This window comes from Oncorhynchus keta, unplaced genomic scaffold (genome assembly GCF_023373465.1).
Source record: "Oncorhynchus keta strain PuntledgeMale-10-30-2019 unplaced genomic scaffold, Oket_V2 Un_contig_4568_pilon_pilon, whole genome shotgun sequence".
NCBI lineage: Eukaryota > Metazoa > Chordata > Actinopteri > Salmoniformes > Salmonidae > Oncorhynchus > Oncorhynchus keta.
In genome coordinates this window covers 207,501-226,891 of record NW_026287848.1, presented here as the reverse complement: position 1 = coordinate 226,891, position 19,391 = coordinate 207,501, and the positions used below count along the sequence as shown (strand labels likewise).

Genomic DNA, 19,391 nt, shown 5'->3' with positions numbered 1-19,391 from the left:
TATACTGTATCCCTGATCAACATATAACCATAAATATACTGTATCCCTGATCAACATATAACCATAAATATACTGTATCCCTGATCAACATATAACCATAAATATACTGTATCCCTGATCAACATATAACCATAAATATACTGTATCCCTGATCAACATATAACCATAAATATACTGTATCCCTGATCAACATATAACCATAAATATACTGTATCCCTGATCAACATATAACCATAAATATACTGTATCCCTGATCAACATATAGCCATAAATATACTGTATCCCTGATCAACATATAACCATAAATATACTGTATCCCTGATCAACATATAGCCATAAATATACTGTATCCTAAACCCTGATCAACATATAACCATAAATATACTGTATCCTAAACCCTGATCAACATATAACCATAAATATACTGTATCCCTGATCAACATATAACCATAAATATACTGTATCCCTGATCAACATATAACCATAAATATACTGTATCCCTGATCAACATATAACCATAAATATACTGTATCCCTGATCAACATATAACCATAAATATACTGTATCCTAAACCCTGATCAACATATAACCATAAATATACTGTATCCCTGATCAACATATAACCATAAATATACTGTATCCCTGATCAACATATAGCCATAAATATACTGTATCCCTGATCAACATATAGCCATAAATATACTGTATCCCTGATCAACATATAACCATAAATATACTGTATCCCTGATCAACATATAACCATAAATATACTGTATCCTAAACCCTGATCAACATATAGCCATAAATATACTGTATCCTAAACCCTGATCAACATATAACCATAAATATACTGTATCCCTGATCAACATATAACCATAAATATACTGTATCCTAAACCCTGATCAACATATAACCATAAATATACTGTATCCTAAACCCTGATCAACATATAACCATAAATATACTGTATCCTAAACCCTGATCAACATAATGTATCCCCGATTAACATATAACCAGTAAAGCTGATCCCAGATCAGTGGTGGTGGGCAGGCTTACCTCAGAGACTGGGCTATGATGTTCTCACATATGGTCAGGCAGTGGGCCACTCTGTCCTTTTTGGTGGTGGCCAGCTCTTTCTTCCTACAGAGAGAGAGAGGGGGAGAGAAAGAGCAACAGTGTGTGTGTGTGTGTGTGTGAGAGAGAGAGAGAAATCAGGTAACAAAGGGTTAATTAAGAGCATATGCAAGAAAAAAGAAGACTGGTAGCATTACCTTGTCTAACGAAGTGGAACAACAATGGAGTGTGTGTGTGTGTGTGTGTGTGTGTGTGTGTGTGTGTGTGTGTGTGTGTGTGTGTGTGTGTGTGTGATGCCAGTCTATTGCTAAAGGTAAGACTGATTACAAAGTCACTGTACATGCCTGTACAACCTACATTGACACTGTTAAATGGTTCATTAAATTGTTAACTAACAGCTAGCCGGACTATCTGCATTGACTCATCACATACACTGCTGCTGCTACTGTTTATTATCTATCCTGTTGCCTGGTCACTTTCTCTCTACCTGTATATGTACTGACTCATCACATACACTACTGCTACTGTTGATTATCTATCCTGTTGCCTGGTCACTTTCTCTCTACCTGTATATGTACTGACTCATCACATACACTACTGCTACTGTTGATTATCTATCCTGGTCACTTTCTCTCTACCTGTATATGTACTGACTCATCACATACACTACTGCTACTGTTGATTATCTATCCTGTAGCCTGGTCACTTCCTCTCTACCTGTATATGTACTGACTCATCACATACACTACTGCTACTGTTGATTATCTATCCTGTTGCCTGGTCACTTTCTCTCTACCTGTATATGTACTGACTCATCACATACCTGGCTGCTACTGTTGATTATCTACCCTGTAGCCTGGTCACTTCCTCTCTACCTGTATATGTACTGACTCATCACATACACTACTGCTACTGTTGATTATCTATCCCTGTAGCCTGGTCACTTCCTCTCTACCTGTATATGTACTGACTCATCACATACCTGGCTGCTACTGTTGATTATCTACCCTGTAGCCTGGTCACTTCCTCTCTACCTGTATATGTACTGACTCATCACATACCTGGCTGCTACTGTTGATTATCTACCCTGTTGCCTGGTCACTTTCTCTCTACCTGTATATGTACTGACTCATCACATACACTACTGCTACTGTTGATTATCTATCCTGTAGCCTGGTCACTTTCTCTCTACCTGTATATGTACTGACTCATCACATACACTACTGCTACTGTTGATTATCTATCCTGTAGCCTGGTCACTTTCTCTCTACCTGTATATGTACTGACTCATCACATACACTACTGCTACTGTTGATTATCTACCCTGGTCACTTTCTCTCTACCTGTATATGTACTGACTCATTACATACCTGAAAGAATTCACATATGTACCTGACTTTCATCCACCTGTTGATTATCTACCCTGTAGCCTGGTTTAAAACGGATTCAACTGTGATTTGATTATGTCACTGTCCTCATCACATTACAATCCATCATGTCAAAGTGGAATTATGTTTTAAGACATTTTTTTTTTTTTTTTTTTTTTTTACAAATGAATTCAAATTGAAATCTGAAATGTCTTGAGTCAATAAGTATTCCCACCCTTCTGTTATGGTGAAGCCTAAATCAGTTCAGGAGTCAAAATGTGCTTAACAAGTCACATTAAGTTGCATGGACTCACTCTGTGTGCAATAATAGTGTTGAACATGATTTTTGAATGACTACCTGTCTCTGTACCCCAACACGGACCTACAGATATCTGTATCCATCAGCCGAGCAGTGAATTTCAAACACAGTTTCAACTACAAAGACCAGGGAGGTTTTTCAGGGAGGTTTTCCAGTGCTCAGAGGGATATTCAAAAGGAAGGCGCCTATTGGTAGATGAAAAATATCACTTTGAACATGGTGAAGTTATTCATTACCCTTTGGATGGTGTATCTATACACCAAGTCACTACAAAGATACAGTCACTACAGTAAGTCACTACTAACTGTTGCCGGAGAGGAAGGAAACCGCTCAGGGATTTCACCATGAGGCCAATGGGGACTGTAAAATAGTTACAGAGTTTAATGGCTGTGATAGGAGAAAACTGAGGATGGATCAACAACATTGTAGTTACTCCACAATACTAACCTAAGTGACAGAGGGAAAAGAAGCTTGACAGAATAAAAAAATATTCAAATAATGCATCCTGTTTGCAACATGGGCACTAAAGTAAAACTGGACAAATGTGGCAAAGCAATTACATTTATGTCCTGAATACAATGCATTATGTTTGGGGCAAATCCAACATCATCACTGAGTACCACTCTTCATATGTTCAAGCATGGTGGTGGCTGACTCATGTTATGGGTATGCTTGTCATTGGCAAGAACTAGGGAGTTTCTTTTAGGATAAAAATTAATGGAATAGAGCCATGCACAGGCAAGAATCCTCGAGGAAAACCTGGTTCAGTTTGCTTTCAGCAGGACAATAACCTACAACAAGGCCAAATATACACTGGAGTTTCTTACCAAGAAGACATTGAATGTTCCCGAGTGGCCTAGTAACAGTTTATCTAAAATCAGCTTCAAAATCTACGTCAAGACTTGAAAATGGCTGTCTAGCAATGATCAACAACCAACTTGACAAAGCGGGAATGCATTTCTTAACAATAATGTTCACATATTGTACAGTCCAGGTGTGTAAATCTCTTAGAGACTCACAACTGTAATGGCTGCCAAAATGTGATTCAAACATCTCAGGGGGTCTTTCATTTATTTTTCACAGAAAATGTTCCAATTCTCTTCCACTTTGACATGAGAATACTTTGTGTGGATTGTTGTCAAAAAAATCTTAATTGAATACGGTTTTTATCCCACTTTGTAACACAACAAAACGTGGAAAAAGTCAAGGGGTGTGAATACTTTCTCGAGGCTCTGTATTTCCTCCTGTTAGTATTTCTCTATTTTTTCTCTCTCTCTCTGCATTGTTGGGGAAGGTGCCTGTCAGTAAGCATGTCACTGTTAGTCTACACCTTGTTGTTTACCAAGCATGTGACAAACACAAATGTCATTATGTTGCTTTGATTAAAGAAATGTATTGAAATCAATTATACATATAATTATAATAATATAATATATATTAGACAACAAGCAACGAATGATTGTGGGGGGTGGAAACTCAAATCAGTCAATCTGCACAATGTATATGAGAGAAGAGAAATTAAACTTGATTTTTATTTATTTTTTCCACAATGTATATGAGAGAAGAGAAATTAAACTTGATTTTTTTTTTTTTTTCCCAAGACTTTACTTTAGTGAAATGATATCGTAATATTTAGTCCACCTTGGCATTTGTTTACAAGCTCCAGCTATCAAATAGACGTGGGGTGTAAAAACTGTGTGTTGCTGTGTGTGTTGTGACAGGGTCGCCTGGACTGGACGGTGACAGCTAGCGAGCTATAAACCTGCTAACTAGCTTCGCTAACCAGCCAACTACCGTGTATGTGTCACGTAAAGCTTAACTCGTCGCTAGCAGTGTCTCAACACACAATGACCATAATAAACAAAACACGGACGTACTGTTTTTGAGCCGTCTCCTCGGCCGTCGGCGCTCCCTGTTGTTGTTGGAAAGACTTGAGAGATTCAAAGGCCTTCATTAATTTATCCATGGTGGCCATTTTTTTTTTTTTAACCAGCAGTGGTTAGGTTAGCTTAGCTGTGGCTAATATTTACACAATTTTGTCGTTTAAGTGTCAGTTAGCTAGCTATCGGAATCAACCAGGGGGGAGAGTAACAAAAAAAAAAAAACACCCGTCGGGAAGCGAACCGTCCGTAGTACGACGAGCGTATGAACGCTTACTCGCGACTACTTTTACTGCCGCCTCTCCGACTTCACTTATCGACGCAAGATAAATCCTTTATTTCTTTCCAATAGCCTCGGTGAATGAACTAGGACGCTGGTTGATGTCGCCACTACCGTCCACACTCAAAGCCATCTTCGATGCGCCCGGACAGAATCACAAGGAAGTGGGAGCTCCTGTGACAGTTGGTGGGGAAGGGTTGGGCCAACGCTGCACCGGTAGCCAATCAGAGGAAGAGCGAGCACCAATTAGGACGAGGCTCGGGCCGTAGGTTGTGACGAGGCTCGGGCCGTAGTCAGTTGTGATTGGGTGGAGGCACCAATAAGAACGAGGCTCGGGCCGTCGTGATTGGGTGGAGGCACCAATAAGGATGAGGCTCGGGCCGTTGTCAGCCGTGATTGGGTGGAGGCACCAATAAGGATGAGGCTCGGGCCGTCGTCAGTTGTGATTGGGTGGAGGCACCAATAAGGACGAGGCTAGGGCCGTTGTCAGCCGTGATTGGGTGGATGGGGAACGGCTTTTTTGTTGTTGTTGAGCGTCACGAGTGCTGAAATCCTGCACGACGAGGCGATATTCCGTGATATCAGAACGGTATATCATCTGCACCGTTTACGTTCTATGCCTTTCAACGGTAATCCCGACTGTTGAGTCGGGGGGAAAAAACGGACGTTTCCTTCCAAGTGAGCGATCTTGGCAGAATCATCATGTGATTAGGGCGTGTGTCTGCTCTGGGGAGATGTGGATGAGGTAGTGCGTATTGAAAACATTAGCCCCTGCAGTCACATTGCAGTGTATTTCAGCACGCGCACTTATTAGGGTGATATCAACATTTCAATTAGAACAGGTAGAATAGAAAAACGTACGAATCAAAATTAAATAAATGTGTTTTCTTCCAATGACTGTCTCACACACCCAGAAATGTAGTACCTGTAGGAAACACTCAATCACTACCTGACATGTAGACTATACCTGTATATGTGCTTTCTATCTGTCCCAAATGGCAGTCTATTCCCTGTGTAGTGCACCACTTTGGACTAGGATCCATAGCACTCAAAAGTAGTACACTACAGTATGGAGGGGTTAAGGCTTTATCCTGCCTTACTGTTGGGTTCAGTTAGGGACACCTCCTTTATCCTGCTTTACTGTTGGGTTCAGTTTGGGACACCTCCTTTATCCTGCTTTACTGTTGGGTTCAGTTAGGGACACCTCCTTTATCCTGCTTTACTGTTGGGTTCAGTTAGGGACACCTTTATCCTGATGTACTGTTGGGTTCAGTTCGGGACACCTCTTTTATCCTGCTTTACTGTTTGGTTCAGTTAGGGACACCTCCCTTATCCTTCTGTACGGTTGGGTTCAGTTTGGGACACCTCCTTTATCCTGCTTTACTGTTGGGTTCAGTTAGGGACACCTTTATCCTGCTTTACTGCTGGGTTCAGTTAGGGACACCTTTATCCTGCTTTACTGTTGGGTTCAGTTAGGGACACCTCCTTTATCCTGCTTTACTGTTGGGTTCAGTTAGGGACACCTCCTTTATCCTGCTTTACTGCTGGGTTCAGTTTGGGACACCTCCTTTATCCTGCTTTACTGCTGGGTTCAGTTAGGGACACCTCCTTATCCTGCTTTAATGTTGGGTTCAGTTAGGGACACCTCCTTTATCCTGCTTTACTGCTGGGTTCAGTTAGGTTCCTGTTTACTGCTGGGTTCAGTTTGGGACACCTAAAAAAAAAAAAAAAACTTTATCCTGCTTTACTGCTGGGTTCAGTTTGGGACACCTCCTTTATCCTGCTTTAATGTTGGGTTCAGTTAGGGACACCTCCTTTATCCTGCTTTACTGCTGGGTTCAGTTAGGGACACCTCCTATCCTGCTTTACTGCTGGGTTCAGTTAGGGACACCTCCTTTATCCTGCTTTACTGCTGGGTTCAGTTAGGGACACCTCCTTTATCCTGCTTTACTGTTGGGTTCAGTTAGGGACACCTTCTTTATCCTGCTTTACTGCTGGGTTCAGTTAGGGACACCTCCTTTATCCTGCTGGGTTCAGTTAGGGACACCTTTACCTGCTTTACTGTTGGGTTCAGTTAGGGACACCTCCTTTATCCTGATTTACTGCTGGGTTCAGTTAGGGACACCTCCTTTATCCTGCTTTACTGTTGGGTTCAGTTAGGGACACCTCCTTATCCTGCTTTAATGTTGGGTTCAGTTAGGGACACCTCCTTTATCCTGCATTACTGCTGGGTTCAGTTAGGGACACCTCCTTATCCTGCTTTACTGCTGGGTTCAGTTTGGGACACCTCCTTTATCCTGCTTTACTGCTGGGTTCAGTTTGGGACACCTCCTTTATCCTGCTTTAATGTTGGGTTCAGTTAGGGACACCTCCTTTATCCTGCTTTACTGCTGGGTTCAGTTAGGGACACCTCCTTTATCCTGCTTTACTGCTGGGTTCAGTTAGGGACACCTTTATCCTGCTTTACTGCTGGGTTCAGTTAGGGACACCTCCTTTATCCTGCTTTACTGCTGGGTTCAGTTAGGGACACCTCCTTTATCCTGCTTTACTGCTGGGTTCAGTTAGGGACACCTCCTTTATCCTGCTTTACTGCTGGGTTCAGTTAGGGACACCTCCTTTATCCTGCTTTACTGTTGGGTTCAGTTAGGGACACCTCCTTTATCCTGCTTTACTGCTGGGTTCAGTTAGGGACACCTCCTTATCCTGCTTTAATGTTGGGTTCAGTTAGGGACACCTCCTTTATCCTGCTTTACTGCTGGGTTCAGTTAGGGACACCTCCTTATCCTGCTTTACTGCTGGGTTCAGTTTGGGACACCTCCTTTATCCTGCTTTACTGCTGGGTTCAGTTTGGGACACCTCCTTTATCCTGCTTTAATGTTGGGTTCAGTTAGGACACCTTTATCATTTACTGCTGGGTTCAGTTAGGGACACCTCCTTTATCCTGCTTTACTGCTGGGTTCAGTTAGGGACACCTTTATCCTGCTTTACTGCTGGGTTCAGTTAGGGACACCTCTTTATCCTGCTTTACTGCTGGGTTCAGTTAGGGACACCTCCTTTATCCTGCTTTACTGCTGGGTTCAGTTAGGGACACCTCCTTTATCCTGCTTTACTGCTGGGTTCAGTTAGGGACACCTCCTTTACCTGCTTTACTGCTGGGTTCAGTTAGGGACACCTCCTTTATCCTGCTTTACTGCTGGGTTCAGTTAGGGACACCTCCTTTATCCTGCTTTACTGCTGGGTTCAGTTAGGGACACCTCCTTATCCTGCTTTAATGTTGGGTTCAGTTAGGGACACCTCCTTTATCCTGCTTTACTGCTGGGTTCAGTTAGGGACACCTCCTTTATCCTGCTTTACTGCTGGGTTCAGTTTGGGACACCTCCTTTATCCTGCTTTACTGCTGGGTTCAGTTTGGGACACCTCCTTTATCCTGCTTTAATGTTGGGTTCAGTTAGGGACACCTCCTTTATCCTGCTTTACTGCTGGGTTCAGTTAGGGACACCTCCTTTATCCTGCTTTACTGCTGGGTTCAGTTAGGGACACCTCCTTTATCCTGCTTTACTGCTGGGTTCAGTTTGGGACACCTCCTTTATCCTGCTTTACTGCTGGGTTCAGTTAGGGACACCTCCTTTATCCTGCTTTACTGCTGGGTTCAGTTAGGGACACCTCCTTTATCCTGCTTTACTGCTGGGTTCAGTTAGGGACACCTCCTTTATCCTGCTTTACTGCTGGGTTCAGTTAGGGACACCTCCTTTATCCTGCTTTACTGCTGGGTTCAGTTAGGGACACCTCCTTTATCCTGCTTTACTGCTGGGTTCAGTTAGGGACACCTCCTTTATCCTGCTTTACTGCTGGGTTCAGTTAGGGACACCTCCTTTATCCTGCTTTACTGCTGGGTTCAGTTAGGGACACCTCCTTTATCCTGCTTTACTGCTGGGTTCAGTTTGGGACACCTCCTTTATCCTGACTACAATGCATTACTGTGATATAAATCATGTGTCTCACCTTGCTTATCTTAAGGTGAAAGCACTAACTAAGTCACTCTGGATAAAAAGCCTCTGTCAAATGACTCAAATGTACCAAAAAACCAATCTGGAGACACGGGGGGTTTGTGTTATTTGTTTTTTTATCCAAACGGCAGTGTATTCTCAGAATAATTACAAATGTCAGAAGATATGACACAGTAACACCCAGTGATACAACTTGTACAACAATTACATGAACTACAGTGGTTGAACAACACGACTGTAAACAAAAAGAATCATAAAAAAAAAGGGCTCTGTCCCAAATGGCACCGTTTTCATTCCCTATGTAGTGCACTACTCTTGACCAGGGGCATTTTGACCAAAGCCTTTATGGGCTCTGTTCACAAGTAGGCCACTATATAGGGAGTATGTTGTCAATTTGGGACGTAGCCCCCACCCCCCCAAAAAAAATATATATATATAATTTGTCCGGTCACCTTGTGATAACAAATGTGTTGTTGTCCCCTGTAAATGTGTGTCATATGTTGGCACTGAAAGGTCATTTCAATTACAGACAAGGAACCTGCAACAACCTATAACATGCTTGAGTAATAATTACATAATTTTTTTGTTTCATATATTAAAATGCACTTTGTGCAGACATTCAAAACATGTAAAAAATAATAATAATAATAATTAAAAGTTATTTTTTGATGAGCTGTATTTAGGTTCCTTGTCAGACTAACGTGGGACCGTCCAGTCAGACGTCAAAAAGAAAGAACACTGACTAAGGATGACTGGTTGGCACATACTGTGGGTAAGGCCTGGAGTTCCTCCATCCTGGTCACATGACCAGGAACAACAAGGGGCCCTAGTTAGAAGATGGGACTGAATCCCGTCCTATAGACTCCGGGGGATTTGGACGATGCGCCATTTTTTTGTTGTCATTTCTGACCGAGACGACATGTGCAGCATTTTACTGTGAACATGGACTTTTTTTTGTTTTTTTTTTAAACGTGCATTGTGGAGAAAGCGCAATCGGATTGAATTGTGGGCCATAGAGAGGCTTTAAGTTGGGCTCAGAGGTTTTCCCGGGCCAGGTCACATGGTCAGAAACAACTCCTGGTCATCCACATACTGTAGAACAAGGTTTCTGCCAGTTATTTCAGTTGAAAAAAACGTTTTTTATTTTATTTTTTAAAACAAAAAACATTTCCAGTTTGATTTGATGTCATTTGCATTATGCTCAAAGACACTTCCTATAGTTTTTGCATGTGTCCCAAATGAAACGCTATGCCCTATGTAGTGCACTTCTTTTGTAGTGCACTACATACAGTAGGGAATAGGGTGCCATTTGGGAAGCAGCCAGTTTCCACACCTTAGTGCCGCAAAGTGAAATATCTTACTGCTGTACAGGGATGGATGCCAAGCCTTTACCCCCAGTCCAAGTGTGTGTGTGTGTGTGTGTGTGTGTGTGTGTGTGTGTGTGGAGGGTGTGTGTGTGGAGGGTGGGTGTGTGCGTGGAGGGTGTGTGTGGAGGGTGTGTGTGTGTGTGTGGAGGGTGTGTGTGTGCGTGGAGGGTGTGTGTGTGTGTGGAGGGTGTGTGTGTGCGTGGAGGGTGTGTGTGTATGTGTGGAGGGTGTGTGTGTGTATGTGTGGAGGGTGGGTGTGTGCGTGGAGGGTGTGTGTGTGGAGGGTGTGTGTGTGGAGGGTGGGTGTGTGCGTGGAGGGTGTGTGTGTGGAGGATGTGTGTGTGGAGGGTGGGTGTGTGCGTGGAGGGAGGGTGTGTGTGGAGGGAGGGTGTGTGTGTGGAGGGTGTGTGTGTGCGTGGAGGGTGTGTGTGTGGAGGGTGTGTGTGTGCGTGGAGGGTGTGTGTGTGTGTGGAGGGTGTGTGTGTGGAGGGTGTGTGTGTGGGAGGGTGTGTGTGTGCGTGGAGGGTGTGTGTGTGCGTGGAGGGTGTGTGTGTGCGTGGGGTGTGTGTGTGCGTGTGGAGGGTGTGTGTGCGTGGAGGGTGGGTGTGTGTGTGTGAGGGTGTGTGTGTGCGTGGAGGGTGTGTGTGTGTGTGGAGGGTGGGTGTGTGTGTGGAGGGTGTGTGTGTGCGTGGAGGGTGTGTGTGTGTGTGGAGGGTGGGTGTGTGCGTGGAGGGTGTGTGTGTGCGTGGAGGGTGTGTGTGTGGAGGGTGGGTGTGTGTGTGGAGGGTGTGTGTGTGTGTGTGTGTGGAGGGTGTGTGTGTGCGTGGAGGGTGTGTGTGTGGAGGGTGTGTGTGTGCGTGGAGGGTGTGTGTGTGGAGGGTGTGTGTGTGCGTGGAGGGTGTGTGTGTATGCCTGCGCCTAATGAGATATCAAAAGAGCGTACAAGTTTTGAAGTACATCATTTACATGGTTTTTGAGGCAAAGAGTGTTTCTACACTGACTGACAGGTGAGGTGAGCTCCGTGGTGCGTCTGGAAGCAGAGAAATATAACATGTAGAAAAAAGACAACAACAAGAAGCCAACAGCCAGAGCTAGCTATGTACTGCACTGTAGAACGTTCCTCGTTCTAGAATAGAATGTCTTGGAATAGCCAGATCTCTGAACACTCACAGTTCTCTTTCCCCCCCCATGTCAGATACCAGGCGTATTGGAGCCGAGCCACGACAAAGTGTATATGTACGTGAGAAACGTAACGTTGTTTTCTAACAGAGGAGTTCTAGTGGCTTCTTCTTCAGAAGAACTGTGTGGTGTATTCTAATTCTAAACGCATTTGATTGATTGATGATATTCAATGATTAACTGCAGTCATTTGTGTAAAAAAATAAATGTAGAATGGAATTCCTTGAACCCTTTGAAGGAATGTCAACATCCTGTTTGAACATTCTAATTGATTCAAATCAATGACGTCATAAAGGGATTCCGGAACAGAGGACAAAGGTAACCACTGTCATAAGATTCTTAGATTCACCCCTCCAATGGTTAAGCAGAATGAAAGGTCATTCTGGGAGGCTGGGTGTCTCTATAAAGGACATGAATACAGTATATATACAGCAAACAGACAAAAAGATCCATCTCAACATTTTCACAGCATTAAAAAAAAGTGAAAGGGGGTTACATTGGTTGGACGGTTGGTAAATAATATGGTCGCCTGAATGACAAAGAAAAACACAAACAAAATGGCCGAAAACGCTCGTCTCAAGTCATTCTTATGGAAGAGACTCCGTGGTGTAGGGAGACGTGATCATATCCTCATTCAAATCTCTCTCCTGGCACTACTTTTGACACGAGGCCTGGTCACTAGTGGTGCACTAAATAGGGAATAGAGGGCTCTGGTCACTAGTAGTTCACTATATAGGGAATAGGGCTCTGGTCACTAGTAGTTCACTATATAGGGAATAGGGCTCTGGTCACTAGTAGTTCACTATATAGGTAATAGGGCTCTGGTCACCAGTAGTTCACTAAATAGGGAATAGGGCTCTGGTCACTAGTAGTTCACTATATAGGGAATAGGGCTCTGGTCACTAGTAGTTCACTATATAGGTAATAGGGTGTCACACCCCCTTGGGTGGAGGCAAAGATATCATTATGATTAAACTGTAGGTCATTTTGCCACCCATCTCGGTGCCAAGGTCTAATTTAACCTGTTTGACATGTTTTTTGTTTGTTTGTTGATTATATGAAAGCACTTTTTGTCTTCAAAATGAAGCCAGTCTGAGTTACAAAACGTCCCGATTCTGTGACGTTTCATAACTTTTCTATTGGGTTTGTAAATCATCCTCATCACCACCATAGCTGAAGGCATGGACACAAGGTATACTGTTAAACTGTTAAATCAAGCCATCTCTCTTCCCACCCCTCTGCCAGAACAATGGACTATTCCATGTCAACAATGGACTATTCCATGCTTTTCTGGAAGTGGGTGACTACATTTTCCGTAGTTTTTTAGGGAAGTTTAAAGTTTTTAAGGAAGTTATTTTGACTATGAGACATGTAGACAGAATTCAAATCTTGTTCTGCTTTCCAATCCTCTCATATCTTCACGTGGACCCAGTAAGAAGGTCAGGGATCATTAACTACATTCAGACGGAATGTGATTACAAATTATTTGGAGACTTGCAATTTGACCGCAAGAAGCCCAAACAGATATATTTGACTAAAACATAATTATTTAAAACCGTGCCTACATTTTGCATACGATCCCATACCTGTATCTATCTATTATGGGAATATCTATTGTGTGAATATCTATTATGTGAATATCTATTATGTGAATATCTATTATGGGAATATCTATTGTGTGAATATCTATTGTGTGAATATCTATTATGTGAATATCTATTATGTGAATATCTATTATAGGAATATCTTGGAACATCTTTCCAAAATGTTAATAGTTTGGAGCTGTTTTGCTGGTGTTTTTACAGTCGTACGTCCAACAATAAAAATACAAATAAAAAAAATACAAATATATATAAATATATATAAATTGGGGGGCCAAATAAAATCACACGCGGGCCAAATTCAGCCCGTGTGCCACCAGTTAGAGAACCATGGCATAGAGTCTAACTATGGGCTGGGGGCTTCTTAGGGTGTAAGAACTAGGGGGGTGTTTTAGTCTAGGGTTTAGGGCGTAGAGTGTATGGTGCAAGGGGTTGATTTGGAACAGGGAATATGTGACATGGTAATACTGGACGTTGGCCAAAAGAATAGAAAAGAAAAGACAGACAGACATAGGATACATCCTAAATGGGACCCTATTCCCTATATAGGGCACTACATTAGACCAGAACCTAATTCTAGTGGTGTGGGGGCTGTGCTTTGGCAAAGTGGGTGGGGTTATATCCTTCCTGTTTGGCCCTGTCCGGGGGTGTCCTCAGATGGGGCCACAGTGTCTCCTGTCCCCTCCTGTCTCAGCCTCCAACATTTATGCTGCAGTAGTTTGTGTCGGGGGGCTAGGGTTAGTTTGTTATATCTGGAGTACTTCTCCTGTCCTATTCGGTGTCCTGTGTGAATCTAAGTGTGCGTTCTCTAATTCTCTCCTTCTTTCTTTCTCTCTCTTGGAGGACCTGAGCCCTAGGACCATGCCCCAGGACTACCTGACATGATGACTCCTTGCTGTCCCCAGTCCACCTGGCCATGCTGCTGCTCCAGTTTCAACGGTTCTGCCTTATTATTATTCGACCATGCTGGTCATTTATGAACATTTGAACATCTTGGCCATGTTCTGTTATAATCTCCACCCGGCACAGCCAGAAGAGGACTGGCCACCCCACATAGCCTGGTTCCTCTCTAGGTTTCTTCCTAAGTTTTGGCCTTTCTAGGGAGTTTTTCCTAGCCACCGTGCTTCTACACCTGCATTGCTTGCTGTTTGGGGTTTTAGGCTGGGTTTCTGTACAGCACTTTGAGATATCAGCTGATGTACGAAGGGCTATATAAATAAATTTGATTTGATATTCCCTATATAGGGCACTACATTAGACCAGAACCCTATTCCCTATATCGTGCACTACTTTAGACCAGAGCCCTATAGAACCCTATTCCCTATATAGTGCACTACTTTAGACCAGAGCCCTATAGAACCCTATTCCCTATATAGTGCACTACTTTAGACCAGAGCCCTATGGCACCAGTACTTTAGACCAGAGCCCTATTCCCTATATAGTGCACTACATTAGACCAGAGCCCTATTCCTACATAGTGCACTACATTAGACCAGAGCCCTATTCCCTACATAGTGCACTACATTAGACCAGAACCCTATTCCCTATATAGTGCACTACATTAGACCAGAGCCCTATTCCCTACATAGTGCACTACATTAGACCAGAGCCCTATGCCCTATTCCCTATAGTGCACTACATTAGACCAGAGCCCTATGGTCCCTATTCCCATATAGTGCACTACTTTAGACCAGAGCCCTAATCCCTACATAGTGCACTACATTAGACCAGAGCCCTATGGTACCCTATTCCCAAAATAGTGCACTACTTTAGACCAGAGCCCTATAGACCCCTATTCCCTACATTACTACTTTAGACCAGAGCCCTATGGTACCCTATTCCCTACATAGTGCACTACATTATGCAGGGAATAGGGCGCCATTTGGAAAGGCACACATACTATACAAACAAACACAAGGCTCCATCGAGAAAACTAATAAAAAAAGACTACTGATACAATGGTTCAGTCCCAAATAGTACCCTTTTCCCGACACAGTGCACTACTTCTGACCAGGACCCATAGGCCACAGGTAAAAGTAGTGGACTATATAGGGGAATAGGAAACCATTTGGGACATACGCTGTGCTTCTTTAAAAATAAAAAAAGAACAAGATCCTTAATACACTTTTTTTCCTCCAAAAAACAAATAAACAACAAAAATAAAAAACGTAACAATCAACAACAACAAAGTAGAAAATAATGATGTTTGCATTCAAGTGGTACTTAATATGGCTTTTATACAATACACCTTTTGGTGAAAATATACATCTAGGACACAATTCAAGTACAAATGTACAAAATCTTTAAACTCATATGTTTTTCTTTTAATTATTATAATTACACTTTTTAATACATATCATAAATACAGGTTTAACATTCATCGAGTTCCTAACATTTTACGCTCTGGGTGCGTTTGAAGAAGGAGGAGGAGGAGGAGGAGGAGGAGGGAGAGGAGAGGAGGAGGGAAAGGAGGAGGGAGAGCAGGTGGAGGAGGAGGAGGAGGGAGAGGAGGAGGAGGAGGAGGAGGAGGGAGGAGGAGGAGGAGGAGGAGGAGGAGGAGGAGGAGGAGGAGGAGGAGGAGGAGAGGAGGAGGGAAAGGAGGAGGGAGAGCAGGTGGAGGAGGAGGAGGAGGGAGAGGAGGAGGAGGAGGGAGGAGGAGAGGGGGAGGGGGAGGAGGAGGAGGAGGAGGAGGAGGAGGAGGAGGAGGAGGAGGGAGGAGGAGGAGGAGGAGAGGAGGGGAGGGAGGAGGAGGAGGAGGAGGAGGAGGAGAGGAGGAGGAGGAGGGAGGAGGAGGAGGAGGAGGAGGAGGAGGAGGAGGGAGGAGGGAGGGAAGGAGGAGGAGGGAGAGAGGTGGAGGAGGAGGAGGAGGAGGAGGAGGGAGGAGGAGGAGGGAGGAGGAGGAGGAGGGAGGAGGGAGGAGGAGGAGGGAGGAGGAGGAGGAGGAGGAGGAGGGAGGAGGAGGAGGAGGAGGAGGAGGAGGGAGGGAGGGAGGAGGAGGAGGGAGGAGGAGGAGGAGGAGGAGGAGGAGGGAGGAGGAGGAGGAGGAGGAGGAGGAGGAGGAGGAGGGAGGAGGAGGAGGAGGAGGGAGAGGGAGGAGGAGGGGGAGGAGAGGAGGAGGAGGGAGGGAGGAGGAGGAGGAGGAGGGAGAGCAGGAGGAGGAGGAGGAGGAGGAGGAGGGAGAGCAGGAGGAGGGAAGAGAGGGAGGAGGAGGAGGAGGAGGGAGAGCAGGAGGAGGAGGAGGAGGAGGGAGAGCAGGAGGAGGAGGAGGAGGGAGAGCAGGAGGAGGGAGAGCAGGAGGAGGGAGAGCAGGAGGAGGAGGGAGAGCAGGAGTGGTTTAAAGTCGGGAAGGCTCCTCGTGCTCTTCGTCTTCGTAGCCACTCTTTAAACAGACCTGGGAAGAGTTAGTTAAATAAGCTGTTACATAGGATCAATGGGTTCTTCATCTTTTAGAAACAGATTCTGAATCAGTTAGGTTACATACAGTACATTCTGAAAGTATTCTGACCCCTTCCATAGAATCAATGGGCTCTTTAACTTTAAATGTATTTTATTTTTTAGCATAAGACTATAACGTAACTTTTCACTACCTTTAAAAACAGACTCTGAATCAGTCAGAGGTTGTTGAATATTTTCAACAGGTTCTATGATACCATTAATAACTGACCCGAGATCAGCCATAGGTGTGCTGTATAATCTTTCAGCCATTATTTACATTCAAGTCATTTAGCGAACGCTCTTATCAGAGAGACTTACAGGAGCATTTAGGGTGAAGTGTCTTGCTCGAGGACACATCAACTGATTTTTCACCTTAGTTGGCTCAGGGATTCGAACCAGCAAACATTCGGTGACTTGCCCAACGCTCTTAAGCACCACACTACCTGCTGCTGCCATTAGGAACTGTTTCTGGGTCAGTTAGGCTACACATGTAGTTAATACAGAGATGTAGTCACACAGACTCAACACTTAGTTAGGCCTTATCAACTGGACTTCCTGCTGTACCAACTGGACTTCCTGCTTTATAAACTGGACTTCCTGCTTTACCAACTGGAACTGGACTTCCTTATAAACTGGACTTTACCAACTGGACTTCCTGGACTTTATGGACTTCCTGCTTTATCAACTGGACTTCCTGCTTTACCAACTGGACTTCCTGCTGTACCAACTGGACTTCCTGCTTTATCAACTGGACTTCCTGCTTTACCAACTGGACTTCCTGCTTTACCAACTGGACTTCCTGCTGTACCAACTGGACTTCCTGCTTTATCAACTGGACTTCCTGCTTTACCAACTGGACTTCCTGCTTTACCAACTGGACTTCCAACTGGACTTCCTACCAACTGGACTTCCTGCTGTACCAACTGGACTTCCTGCTTTATCAACTGGACTTCCTGCTTTATCAACTGGACTTCCTGCTTTATCAACTGGACAACTGGACTTCCTGCTGTACCAACTGGACTTCCTGAAACCAACTGGACTTCCTGCTTTATCAACTGGACTTCCTGATCAACTGGACTTCCTGCTTTATCAACTGGACTTCCTTTTACAACTGAGAAGAAACTGGACTTCCTGCTTTACCAACTGGAAACACAACTGGACTTCCTGCTTTATCAACTGGAAGAAACATCAACTGGACTTCCTGCTTTATCAACTGGACTTCCTGCTTTATCAACTGGAACTGGACTTCCTGCTTTACAACTGGACTTCCTCAACCAGACTGGACTTCCTGAAACACAACAGAGACTTCCTGCTTCAACTGAGAAGAAACACAACAGAGAGAGCTCTTCAACCAGAGAAGAAACACAAGCAGAGAGAGCCTTCAACCAGAGAAGAAACACAAGAGAGAGCCTTCAACCAGAGAAGAAACACAAGCAGAGAGAGCTTCAACCAGAGAAGAAACACAAGCAGAGAGCCTTCAACCAGAGAAGAAACACAAGCAGAGAGAGCCTTCAACCAGAGAAGAAACACAAGCAGAGAGCCTTCAACCAGAGAAGAAACACAAGCAGAGAGAGCCAACCAGAGAAGAAACACAAGCAGAGAGAGCCTTCAACCAGAGAAGAAACACAAGCAGAGAGAGCCTTCAACCAGAGAAGAAACACAAGCAGAGAGAGCCTTCAACCAGAGAAGAAACACAAGCAGAGAGAGCCTTCAACCAGAGAAGAAACACAAGCAGAGAGAGCCTTCAACCAGAGAAGAAACACAAGCAGAGAGAGCCTTCAACCAGAGAAGAAACACAAGCAGAGAGAGCCTTCAACCAGAGAAGAAACACAAGCAGAGAGAGCCTTCAACCAGAGAAGAAACACAAGCAGAGAGAGCCTTCAACCAGAGAAGAAACACAAGCAGAGAGAGCCTTCAACCAGAGAAGAAACACAAGCAGAGAGAGCCTTCAACCAGAGAAGAAACACAAGCAGAGAGAGCCTTCAACCAGAGAAGAAACACAAGCAGAGAGAGCCTTCAACCAGAGAAGAAACACAAGCAGAGAGAGCCTTCAACCAGAGAAGAAACACAAGCAGAGAGCCTTCAACCAGAGAAGAAACACAAGCAGAGCCGACAACCAGAGAAGAAACACGCAGAGAGAGCCTTCAACCAGAGAAGAAACACAAGCAGAGAGAGCCTTCAACCAGAGAAGAAACACAAGCAGAGAGCCTTCAACCAGAGAAGAAACACAAGCAGAGAGAGCCTTCAACCAGAGAAGAAACACAAGCAGAGAGAGCCTTCAACCAGGGAAGAAACACAAGCAGAGAGAGCCTTCAACCAGAGAAGAAACACAAGCAGAGAGAGCCTTCAACCAGAGAAGAAACACAAGCAGAGAGAGCAACCAGAGAAGCACAAGCAGAGAGCCTTCAACCAGAGAAGAAACACAAGCAGAGAGAGCCTTCAACCAGGGAAGAAACACAAGCAGAGAGAGCCTTCAACCAGGAAGAAACACAAGCAGAGAGAGCCTTCAACCAGGGAAGAAACACAAGCAGAGAGCCCTTCAACCAGGAAGAAACACAAGCAGAGAGAGCCTTCAACCAGGGAAGAAACACAAGCAGAGAGAGCCTTCAACCAGGAAGAAACACAACCAGAGAGCCTTCAACCAGAGAAGAAACACAAGCAGAGAGACTCTTCAACCAGAGAAGAAACACAAGCAGAGAGAGCCTTCAACCAGAGAAGAAACACAAGCAGAGAGAGCCTTCAACCAGAGAAGAAACACAAGCAGAGAGAGCCTTCAACCAGAGAAGAAACACAAGCAGAGAGCCTTCAACCAGAGAAGAAACACGCAGAGGTAAAGAAGAAGAAAAGAAAGATGGAGGAAGAGGGAAGTACCTTAACCCCCA

At 44.3% G+C, this 19,391-nt stretch overlaps 1 protein-coding gene and 1 pseudogene across 4 annotated transcripts in view; both read right to left on the bottom strand.

Moving 5' to 3' along the window:
* LOC127924800 (huntingtin-like) overlaps positions 1-5,090 on the bottom strand; it is a 43,162-nt gene extending 38,072 nt beyond the window's left edge. For 3 of the 4 annotated variants that reach the window (XR_008118872.1, XM_052509431.1, XM_052509433.1), the window contains exons 1-2: positions 4,638-5,090; positions 1,058-1,140 (exon numbers count right to left, since the gene is read on the bottom strand). Coding sequence is in view for 3 of the 4 variants with exons in the window: in XM_052509431.1 (XP_052365391.1) it covers positions 1,058-1,140; positions 4,638-4,735 (181 nt within the window). In the remaining variant the exon portion in view is untranslated. Of the gene's footprint in view, positions 1-1,056; positions 1,141-4,637 lie in introns of all 4 variants that reach the window. The other variant, XM_052509432.1, reaches the window with a different exon arrangement.
* Positions 5,091-16,271: 11,181 nt separating this feature from the next.
* The window catches only part of LOC127924802 (G protein-coupled receptor kinase 6-like), a 59,981-nt pseudogene continuing 56,861 nt past the window's right edge, over positions 16,272-19,391 (bottom strand).